The sequence below is a fragment of the Aquarana catesbeiana genome, linkage group LG06 (genome assembly GCF_042186555.1).
Source record: "Aquarana catesbeiana isolate 2022-GZ linkage group LG06, ASM4218655v1, whole genome shotgun sequence".
Classification (NCBI taxonomy): domain Eukaryota; kingdom Metazoa; phylum Chordata; class Amphibia; order Anura; family Ranidae; genus Aquarana; species Aquarana catesbeiana.
In genome coordinates, this window is record NC_133329.1 from 53,679,375 (window position 1) to 53,691,601 (window position 12,227).

The 12,227-nt window shown below is 44.9% G+C and overlaps 2 protein-coding genes across 3 annotated transcripts in view; one reads left to right on the forward strand and one right to left on the reverse strand.

The window, feature by feature from the left end:
• LOC141148415 (uncharacterized) overlaps positions 1–12,227 on the reverse strand; it is a 332,754-nt gene that overhangs the window by 271,231 nt on the left and 49,296 nt on the right. The gene's annotated exons all lie outside the window — the stretch shown is intronic.
• Positions 1–12,227, forward strand: part of LOC141147564 (putative methyltransferase DDB_G0268948) — an 83,589-nt gene that overhangs the window by 58,635 nt on the left and 12,727 nt on the right. For both annotated transcript variants that reach the window (XM_073634788.1, XM_073634787.1), the window contains exons 4-5: positions 8,874–8,976; positions 10,051–10,161. In XM_073634788.1, coding sequence (XP_073490889.1) covers positions 8,874–8,976; positions 10,051–10,161 — 214 coding nt within the window. The remainder of the gene's footprint in view (positions 1–8,873; positions 8,977–10,050; positions 10,162–12,227) is intronic.

A 12,227-nucleotide genomic window follows, 5' to 3' on the forward strand; every position in this document is an offset into this window, starting at 1 on the left:
TTTTTTTTTTTTAATTTTGGCATGGGGTTCCCCTTAAAATCCATACACCCAGGTATGAAATTTAAAGGGATATTACACTTTTATTGTTTCACTTTAAGCATTATTAAAATAACTGCTCCCGAAAAAACGGACGTTTTTAAAACTTTTTTTGCATTGATCCATGTCCCCTGGGGCAGGACCCGGGTCCCCAAACACTTTTTATGACAATAACTTGCATATAAGCCTTTAAAATTAGCACTTTTGATTATTCATGTTCATGTCCCATAGACTTTAACGGTGTTCGCGTGTTCGAACAAACTTTTTTCCTGTTCGCATGTTCTGGTGCGAACCGAACAGGGGGGTGTTCGGCTCATCCCTACTAGTGATGGTTCAGTGTGAGTGTAGTGTGACCATTCATTTTTTTACATTAGTGTCAGTTTAATTTGTCTGGGCAGGTTTCCTGCAGTATATATCAGTGCATTACTGTTTAACACAGTATATATGAATGCGTTAGTGCTAGTTTAATGCAGTATATTGCAGCATTCGTGGTTCTCTCAATCAACTGTAGCTCCCTAGTGCCGGCAGCACTCATGCAGCCCCAGACGCATGACACCATCTGAACCAAATAAGTTCATCTTGGTTTCATCAGACCACAGGACATGGTTCCAGTAATCCCTGTCCTTAATCTGCTTGTCTTCAGCAAACAGTTTGTGGGCTTTCTTGTGCATCATCTTTAGAAGAGTCTTCCTTCTGGGATGACAGCCATGCAGACCAATTTGATGCAGTGTGCAGCGTATGGTCTGAGCACTGACAGGCTGACCCCCCACCCCTTCAAACTCTGCAGCAATGCTGGCAGCACTCATATGTCTATTTCCCAAAGACAACCTCTGGATATGACACTGAGCACATGCACTCAACTCCTTTTGTCAACCATGGCGAGGCCTGTTCTGAGTAGAACCTGCCCTGTTAAACCGCTGTATGGTCTTGGCCACCATGCTGCAGCTCAGTTTCAGGGTCTTGGCAATCTTCTTATTGCCTAGGCCATCGGGCAAATGCTCGGTATCAGTACCGATACTAGGATCGGTATTGGGACAACCCTAGTTTCCAGCGGTTTAGATATTAATGGCTGTGTTTTATTTTGAGGGGACAGCAAATTTACACTGTTATACAAGCTGTACACTCACTACTTTACATTGTAGCAAAGTGTCATTTCTTCAGCATTGTCATATGAAAAGATGTAATAAAATATTTACAAAAATGTGAGGGGTGTACTCACTTTTGTGAGATACTGTATACTACACTGACTGCACTATATACGCTCAACTATATTCAGAGGCGTAGCTAGAACCTTCAGGGCCCCGGTGCAAGGAAACATGAAGGGCCCCCCTGACCTCTGGTCCTGGGCAATTTCCAATGATCCTGGGGTCCTTTTCTCCCATCACGGGGCCCTTGATCATGGTCCTGCAGCAGGACCCCTTCCTGATGTCTTGGGTAGAGTTGCCACCTTTTCTTCAAGCCAAACCCGAAGACTTTAGCAGCGCACAGTAATTTTTTTTTGTAGTATACACTATACATATATTTTGTGATTAAATAACAATTCTAATTGTATATATTTAATCACAAGAGTCCCCCCTTACATCAGAGTTCACAGAGTTCCGCTTTACATCTGAATACGCAGAGTTTCCCATTAACATCTCAACTTGCAGAGTTCCCTTACACTGTAAGGGGGAACTGTGAAGACTTTGATATAAGGGAGAACTCCGGTGACTTTGATTTAAGGAAGAACTCTGATGTAAGGGGGAACACTGCAGACTCTAATATAAGGGGGTTCCTGGTAACTGGAGCCCCCACTTACATCATCATTCCCAGCAATCCCCTTTAATCAGGGTTCCCAGATCCTCTGTTACTTCAGAGTATGCAGAATTTCCACTTGCACTGTAAGGACCCTTTCACACGTGCAAAGTGATTGGACCACCCATTGTTCTGTATGGGGAGGTGGATGTAAACAGACATGTTAATTTATACCTGCCTGCATCCGAGTCAATGAAAACAGACCAATATGGATCCATTCCCCATCCATCTAGTGGATTGGAATACAGTCTGACCGGCCCATAGAGAACAGTGGGCTATGTCCGTGTCCCCTCTGCACAAGTGGAGCAAACACGCACCTGTCATCCGCCTGCTCAGCGCAGAGTACGCCCATGTGCAAAGACCCGAAGGGGGAGCACTGTGGATTGTAATGTAAAGGGGAACTCTGATGTAAGGGGTGCTCTGGGAATCCTGATGTAAGGGGTCTCTGCTCACCAAAGCCCTCACTTGCATCAGAGTCCCCCTTTACATTATAGTCCACAAAGGACTCCCTTACATTAGTAGACATGTGCACACTGAAATATTTCGTTTCGGAATTTCGTTTTCGTCTGAAAAATACATTTATTTAGTTACTCCTGAAATTCGTTTTTATTTATTTCGTTTTTCGTTAAAAATTGCATTCGTCCGAAAATCCAAATTAAGGTCGAATCTGTCATTGAAGGCTTATGGTGTCTGTCGAATGTTCAAAGAAGATTCGACGGAGCAGCTAAACTGTACAATGCCGTATAGTTTACCTGCTCCGTCGAATCTTCTTAGAACTTTCAACAGACACCATAAGCCAAAGTACGTGTGTACTTAGTTCTAGCTATTTTACTGCTCCACCTCTTTGGTTACAATCAGCCAATAACATTCATCATCATCATTATTTTTATTTATCTTTCCTCCCCTACGTCGAATCTTTCCTCCCCTACGTCAAATCTTTCCTCCCCTACGTCGAATCTTTTCTCCCCTACGTCGAATCTTTTCTCCCCTACATCGAATCTTTTCTCTCTACGTCGAATCTTTTCTCTCTATGTAGAATAATCTTGGACTAATAGAGCTAAGGTTAGGCACATTCGACCACAGGTTTGATGGACACAGATTGTTATTGTCATCATCATGTCGAATCTCCTATCTATATCGAACTGTTGTAGCAACGAAAATGAAAATAAAGCATTTGTTTATGTCGGATCTTTCGTTTTTCGGACTCTGCACTTTCGTTATCGTTTGTTAAAACGATAACGAAAATACCTGAAATTCGGACGAAAATGCATTCGGACGAAAACGAATGCACATGTCTATACATTAGTGTGCTCCGAGGCTGGCGAAAGAAGAGAGATAAGGAGGGACGCTTCACTCAACATAGATGGAGGCTTGGGCCATGGAGTTCTGCTACTGTGGTCAGCAAGCAAAGCCTACTAGCCTGTGCTCTACATACACATGGGCTAGCAGAGCATGCTGGGGCTTGTAGTGCACCATACCAAAGGAAACCCCAGCAGGCTGCTGTGTTGGTAGAGGGGCTCTGGTGTGACAACACACTCTCTTCAGTCCCCTCAATGTCAGACCCACCTATGTGCTTTCTTTTCAATGACTGAGATGTTTGATTAGGAAAGAAGGCTGTCCTGGAGAGCTGTGGATCCCCTGTGGAGGGTTGCAGCATCCATGCCTTTCCTCCACGATCTAGCTGCTTTGCGAGGCATGGATCTGCCTGGGATTGTAATGTGGGCGGGACACACAGGAGGGGGGTGGGACAAGATTCTGCTCTCTATATCTCTTTCCTCTCTTGTCTGTGCGAGGAGGAGGGGGGGAGGCGTGGTCTGGGGAGTGTGACAGAGTATAATGGACACTCTCTGCTCATAGCTGCAGCCAGCAACCCCGGAGCCACATTTCCGGGATTTTGGGCCCTCCCACAGTGGCGGAACTCCAGGGCCCAGTCTGGTAGTTTCGCCACTGACTGTATTATATGTACTTCACTGACTGCACACTACACTTCCTGCCTAATCTCCATTCATTCACTATATACGGCCGCCATGTAAGCAGCAGCCTTATAAAGTGTGGGGCATGGTCTTAGCCCCAGAGCCATGATTGGCCAGAGGCACCCTGCCTTTGGCCAAGCACATCTTGACAGTGGCGGTTGGTGCTCAAATTTTTTGGGGGGGGCACAAACAAACTGAAAAATTCTGAAAACAAAAACATCAAATGCTCCCACTGTGCCATCAAACGCAGCCACTGTGCACATCAAATGCTGCCAGTGTCCCATCATTTGCAGCCACTGTTCCATCAAATGCAGCCACTGTGCCATCAATTGCAGCCACTGTGCCATCAATTGCAGCCAGTGTGCCCATCAAATGCTGCCAGTGTGCCCAATAAATGCTGCCAGTGTGCCATCAAATGCTGCCAGCATGCCCAATAAATGCTGCCAGTGTGCCCATCAAATTCTGCCACTGTGCCATCAAATGCTGCCACTGTGCCCATTAAATGCTGCCAGTGTGACCATCAAATGCTGCCAGTGTGCCCATTAAATGCTGCCACTGTGCCATCAAATGCCCCCAGTGTGACCCCCCACCCGCTCGCTGTCTGCCCGACACTTACCCTGTCTTGGTGGGGCAGCGGGTGACAGCGACAAGAGGGGTCCTTCAAGCCAGTGTCTCCTGCTGTCTTCATCTCCCGACTCCCGTCCTTTCCTCCTGATAGGCGTCTAATAGCTGCGCCTGTCGTTTCAGCCAATCAGGTGACAGGTAACAGACCCGAGCACCTGATTGGCGGAGAGGCGGTTCAGTGTTAGGAAACAGCTGAGTGAACTGCGAGCACAGTTCAAAAGGGGCTGGACGCCAGAATGGGGGGTGGCAGCGGCAGGCATGAATAGATACATGAAATGCACGAATCTATCCATAGTGCACAGAGGGGGCAGCACCCGTGCACCCTTTAATGCACGGGCCGCCACTGCATTTTGCTGTGATTGGCCAAAGCATGCAGGTCAGGTGCATGCATTGGCCAATCAGCAGCCGTTATTGCACTGCACGCTTGCAGTGCATTATGGGGTGCTCCGCAGCGGGCAAACTTGCCGCGAGCACCCCATATGAGAACAAACGAACAGCTGATGTTCAAGTTGAACTTACGTTCGACTCGAACATCGAGCCCATCCCTAATGGTGCCCTTGGTTCCTGGGAACGAATTGTGGAAGTAGGCGGAGCTCCACGAAAAACCAAAAGTAAGTTTCACGAAGGTAAACGTCCCTGCCACACATTTTCGTCCCGTTTTCGTTTGTTAACAAACGGATCTGATTTTCAGCATAGTTTTCACCACTGGACGAAAATGTCCTGTACTTATTCTTTCATCTTCATCACTGTAAAAATGCCCCTGACGAAATCTTTGACAGACGTTAATTTAATTTAAATTGATGATATTAATTAAAAAGTCGAATACAATACAATTTTATATATATAATTATTTTTAAAAAACTGTCATTTTCGGTAAAGTGCATCCTGCATTTTCGGTTTTGGCACCAAAATTTCTATTTTATGCACCCCTACTCGAAACTCCCCTCAGAGAGCAGAAAATGAAATCTCTTGAGGACACCTTAAAGAGGAGTTTATTTAACGCCTTTCCCAACTCTGGTAGGTAACAGTCTCATGGAGAATGTCGTTTTGAGACTTCGGTTGGTCAAGAGAGGAGCAGCAGAGAAGGGGGCCGATTTAGTGATGCCTTTCAAAACTTTTTTAGTCCCCGGCACCCAGGGCTGTCAGCTTCCACATCCCATCGGCAGCATCTTCATCATATGGTGGGAGATTATCTAGGGATGAAAACAGATATGGAGAACTTTCCAGTTGACGATCCACTGGGTTACATGAGAACAGACCAATGGCCAGAACTTGCCCAGTATGCAATAGAGATGCTGGGCTGTCCTGCATCAAGCGTGCTTTCCAAATGGGCATTTAGTGCTGCTGGAAGTTTAGTGACAAGTAGAGACTCTGTGGACCGGCTGACATTTATCAAAATGAATCTGTCCTCGATTAGCACTAACTATCAAGCTGATGTCGCTGATTAAGTACTTTCTGGAATCTCTGAAAGACTGTCTAGGCTGCCTAACTTTATGAGTGTTTTCATCTGGAAGAAATTTTTTGGTGTAGGTTTCATGGGCACAATAAACACCCAAGGACCAATTTTTCCACACCTGTTTGACAGGTGCATATAACTGCAATTTTTGACAGCAAGTCCAATTCTTGCTTTAATCAAGAGCACCTCAATAGGGTTACAGTGCGAAGGCACCACCGACGGCCAAAGACCAATTTTTCTGCACTTCTTACTTCTATCCAAAGTCTGGGCAAGAGACTCCAGAATTTATCAAAAAAACTCTAATCCTGTTTCGAGTGCATAAATTGTGTCCTCCATCATACAGACTGGCTCCCTGAGCCATTGTTTATAAAATAAAGAAAGCTTGAATGGAAAGTCATTTTTTGGCTTTATAAATGTCATTGCTGCAGCAAGCTCTATACACAGCACAGATGTGACACATTGCACACAAACTAAGGGGACCCCCGAGGCACTATATTTAAAGGAATTTTTTATTTTATTTCTCATTTTGATGGTTTCACTTTAAGCATCAGTAAATCACTGCTCATTTAAAAATTGATGATTTTTACAAACTTTTTTTTCATTGATGCATGTCCCCAGAGCAGTAGCCAGACCTCCATAACCATTGTATTTCCAATTACTTGCATACAAGCCTTCAAAATAGTCACTTTTGATTTTTCATTTTGGGTCCCATAGACTTTAATGGGTTCCCTATTCAGTTCCAAACTTTTGAGATGTTTGAAAGTTCTGCCCTGAACCCAACAGGGTGACGTTTGGCCCATCTGTTTTCCTGATATACATTGCCTTGCAAAAGTATTCACCCCGCTTGGCATTTTTCGTGTTTTGTTGCCTCACAACCTGGAATTAACATGGATTGTTTGAGGATTTGCATCATTTAATTTACAGAACATGCCCACAACTTTAAAGATGTTTTTTTTTATTGTGAAGCAAACAACAAATAGGACAAATAACAGAAAAAGTCAATGTGCATAACTATTCACCCCCCTAAAGTCAATAGCTCCAAGTCGCTTTGGATAAGTCTCTATGAGCTTGCCACATCTTACCACTGGGATTTTTGCCCATTCCTTCTTGCAAAACTGCTTCAGCTCCTTCAAGTTGGATGGTTTGCGCTTGTGAACAGCAATCTTTAAGTCTGACCACAGATTTTCTATTGGATTGAGGTCTGGGCTTTGACTAGGCCATTCCAACGCATTTACATGTTTCCCCTTAAACCACTCAAGTGTTGCTTTAGCAGTGTGTTTGGGGTCATTGTCCTGCTGTAAGGTGAACCTCCATCCTAGCCTCAAACCACACACAGAGTGGTACAGGTTTTGCTCAAGAATATTCCTGTATTTAGCACCATCCATCTTTCCCTCAACTCTGACCAGTTTCCCAGTCCCGACTGCTGAAAAACATCCCCACAGCATGATGCTGCCACCACCATGTTTCACTGTGGGGATGGTGTTCTTTGGGTGATGTGATGTGTTGTGTTTGCGTCAGACATAGCATTTCTTTGATGGGCAAAAAGTTCAATTTTAGTCTCATCAGACTAGAGCACCTTCCTCCATACATTTTGGGAGTCTCCCACATGCCTTTTCCCAAACTCAAAACATGCCATTTTGTTTTTTGCTGAAAGTAATGGCTTTCTTCTGGCCACCCTGCCATAAAGCCCAACTCTATGGAGCATACGGCTTATTGTCGTCCTATGTACAGATACTCCAGTCTCTGCTGTGGAACTCTGCAGCTCCACCAGGGTTACCATAGGTCTCTGTGCTGCCTCTCTTGATGCCCTCCTTGCCCAGTCCTTGAGTTTTGGTGTGCGCCCATCTCTTGGCAGGTTTGCTGTTGTGCCATGTTCTTTCCATTTGGTTATGATAGATTTGATGGTGCTCCTAGGGATCATCAAAGATTTGGATATTTTTTTATAACCTAACCCTGACTTGTACTTCTCAACAACATTGTCCCTTACTTGTTTGGAGAGTTCCTTGGTCTTCATGGCAGTGTTTGGTTAGTGGTGCCTCTTGCTTAGGTGTTGCAGCCTCTGGGGACTTTCAAAAAGGTGTTGATGTAATGACAGATCATGTGACACTTAGATTGCACACAGGTGGACATCATTTCACTAATTATATGACATCTGAGAGCAATTGGTTGCACCAGAGCAACAGAGGGGGTGAACATAACAGAGGGGGTGAATACATACGCACATGCCAATGATCAGTTTTATATTTCTGAAAAAATAGTTTTATGTATATATTTTTCTAATTTTACTTCACCAACTTAGACTATTGTGTTCTGATCCATCACATATAATTCAGATTAAAAAAACATCGAACTAAAGGCTGTAATGTAACAAAATAGGTAAAAGCCAAGGGGGGTGAATACTTTTGCATGGCACTGTATAGACAGACCTCTTTTGGCTAAAGAAAGTTTACCATGCAAAGTGTGCAATAGTGCTGCAACAACTGATGGGTATTCCTAGGACATTGTTGGGGCGATTGGTGGGTATTCCTAAAGGATATTGTTGGGGGATGTTGGGGTGATTGGTGGGTATTCCTAAAGGATATTGTTGGGGAATGGGGGGCATGCTGTTTGTTGTTTTGTTGACACTTGTAAAAAAAATGAATGTGGCCCTTCTAGTGTGTAATAAACACAGTTCACCACTAGGAAGGAACTCCTAGGGAGGACATTTTCCTGTACAGCTACTGTACATGTAACATTGTTGGTGGTTTACTGGCTGCTGCATTGGCCTGGTACACATTCATTCTAGTGTAAACAGGGTGAATGTGACTGGAGCATGTCAGGTGAAGGATTCATTGAGTGATTTTTCAGTAAATGCTTTATAAACAGACCAACCCCTTTATTGCATCGGGGCAGGGATGAGGCAGAAAAGTCAGAAGCACAGAACCCAGGATTGGGCTTTCAAGCCAACCAGATGGTGTCACTACTTAAAGTCTAATCTGTCATTCCCGCAGTGTCTGTCCAGCTGAAGAAATGTCGGTTGGTGACGCTTCTGTCGATCTACTAACATCAAGTATTGCTGCCCATTGGTTTAACATTGAGAAGTTTCTAAAAGAGGTAAAAACAAACAGTTTCATTGTTTCTGACTGCTGCCCCTTGTAAAATGTGATGTACGTTACATACACCTGACCGTTGAATTCTGTACACTGTGCTGCATGTTAACATAATCTGGACTCCTGAGAAATGTGCTGCATGTTGAATACTGCAGACAGCTGTACATTTTATGCATTCAGTGTGCTACATTCTGTACCGTGTACATTATAATTTGCTCACATAGCCTAAACTGCTATATGTATGCTGTGCTGTATGTTGCATACAGTGGATCACTGCAATCTGTTTACTGTGCTATACAATACATACACCAAACTAAACTCCAATAAGACAGGCTGCACACCCAAAGCTTCTGCTTCACTGCTGTTTAATCCATTGACAGCACACACTGAAAATTCCTGCTGGAAGCCATGCTCTAACGCTTTTCACCCATCACAGGGCTTAATGATGAGTGTACCATTTTAGGGGCGTGGCTTCTGGCAGGAGTTTTCAGTGTGCTGTCAGTGGATTAAGAGTGGACTTCTGGGCTTGAGCACCCGGCTGGTATATAGGAGGTGAAGGAGGATATGAGTTGCTTGTGAGCAATTATGTGGGTTGGGATCAGTGAACATTCAATCATGCACCGACTGCGATCTTCACCCACAAGCCCCCGTGGCTGCATGTGACAAATTCATCACAGGGCAGTGGGCACCCATGTCCGCTGCTCGTCCATCACAGAGCGGTGGTCACAAAGCGCAGTCCAAGTGGGGGAAAGCAAGCGGGCCACTGGACAGGACAGTGTGACTCTGGATGGTGGGCATAGAATGAGCCCCTCCTAAATGTTGCACCCGGGGCCACGTCCCCTCTGCCCCTATGCTACACCCCTACATACACTGAACTGCTACACTCTATACCCCGTGCTATATATTATACACGAGCGTCTGCATTCTATACACTGCTATACATTATTTTACCCAAATCACTGAACTCTATATGCTAAAATATACATTTTTTACTTTTTTTTATAAAATCAGTATTTCATCCTGTTCAGTGAAGGGGCACACTTTTGCTGATATATTAATGTAGATGTTATCATTTCAGGTCGATCGGATCTTAAAGCCAGGAGGCTGCCTTGCTATCTTCACCTTCTTGCCCGGTATGGAAGTCCACTACAAGGACTGCTCAGAACAGATGACTCAAGTCTATGCAGAGGTAAGTACTGAATAGATTTGTGTTTTCAGTGTCCCTTTTCTTACATACTGCCTTGTCTGAAATCACTGTTGTCTTTGTGAGTGAGAAGAAAACCTGGCATAAGTCTGATTTATGAATTTGGAAATGGGCATCTGCACTCCCCTTTCTTCACTGTGCCGCACCCTCTGGAGACTTCCAAGTCTGGGATGCTCAATATGCAAATACTGACTGACTCCAAAGTCAGAGCTATGCCCCGCCTACTCCATGTACAATGCTTCCATTGGTCAGAAAGTGGCAGTGCATTGTACTGGGGGGGGGGGGGGTGCTGGTAGCCCTCATACACATAATCTGGGGGTTCCGGGGCCCCTCAGCATGAATATAGTATATGTTGGTACCTTTGTGTGATGTGATTTTAAAACCTTTGGTCAGCTTGATCCTATGTGTTAAGATGTTTGCTTTAAATACAATATTAATCAGGAGGTACTTGTAAATAATTTTTTTCACTTAGAGAGTCCAGTGTTGACTCCACATAGATTACTCAGTGCACAGTACTGCACTGAGGGGGAGGAGGTACAAAAGGTAATAGCTGTGGGGGTGATCTGATGGAGGTGACTCGGGTACAGTTCTTAGGTGGAGGTGGGGTAGGCTTCCCTAAATGAGTGAGTTCTCAGGGATCGCCTAAAGGTTGACAGGGGAGGAACTGACCAGACATGCTGGCTTAGGGAGTTCCAGAGGATGGGAGAGGCTCTGGAGAAGTCCTGGAGGTGAGAGTGGGAGGAGGTATCTAGAGTGAAGAGGGCGATATCTGCAGATGAGGTTGGTGATGTAGCTGGGGGCGATGTTGTGGTTAGAATTTTAAATTTTATACCGTGGGGTAGTGGAAGTGAGGGATTGGCAGAGAGGGGCAGTAGCCATGGATCGGTTAGTAAGGTGCATAAGCCTGGCAGCAGCATTCATAATAGACTGAGGGGGGGATAGCCTGTGTAAAGGTAGACAAGAGGGAGTTGCAGTAGTCAAGGCTGGAAATAACCAAGGCGTGAATAAGTTGCTTTGTGGTGGTGGTAGTCAGGAAGGGTCGAATTCTGGAAATGTTGCGGAGATTAAGGCGGCAAGATTTGGCCAGTGATTGGATGTGGGGGGTGAAGGGCTGGATTAAGAACATCATGGGCCTGGTGCTGAGGATTATGGTGGTAACATTGAGGATATTCAATATAATTTTAAAGAACTGTTTTTGTGTGTAAGAGGCATAGGGGAGGAGTATGGATGGTATAAATGTGGGAAGTATGTGCAGGTGAGGGAGAGGAATGTGGAGGGCATAACAGTGGGCACTATGTACAGGAGAGGAGTGTGGAGGGTATGCCAGTGGGAAGTATGTACAGGAGAGGAGTGTGGAGGGTATGATGGGGGCAGTATGTACAGGACAGGAGTGTGGAAGGTATTATGAGGGTGGTATGTACAGGAGAGGAGTGTGGAGAGAAAGATAGTTGGCAGTATGTACAGGAGAGGAGTGTGAAGGGTATGACAGTTGGCAGTATGGAGAGGAGTGTGGAGGGTATGACAGTGTGCCATAGGTGTGTGCAGCCTATTGCATTAGGGTGTGCACCCCAAAGCTCATATGTGTGCATATACTGTATATATAGGGCAGTAGGGCAATGGACAGTGTCGGTAGAGCAGTGGACAGTGTCAGTAGGGCAGAGGTTGGTGTGGGTAGAGCAGTGGATGGTATCAGAAGGGCAGAGATTGTTGTCAGTAGTTTATTTTTTATATATTTTTTATTATTACTTTTTTAAAATTTTATTATTTTTTACAAAAAAATTTGACTTTTTTTATTACTTTTTTTTACAATTTTTTTTAGGAGCCCCATTGGGGGGCTTTGGTGAAATGTCATGGGTCTAAACAGACCCCTGATGTCTCACTTTTGAGACAGAGAAAGGGACTAAGGACAGACATTCCCCAGTCCCTTTCTCTGCAGCCAAACAGCATGGGAAATCTGCCCAGCACAGGGTGATTAGGGTGTGCCCAGGCACACCTGGCACACCCTGTGCACACACCTATGCAGTGGGCAGTATGTACAGGAGAGGAGTGTG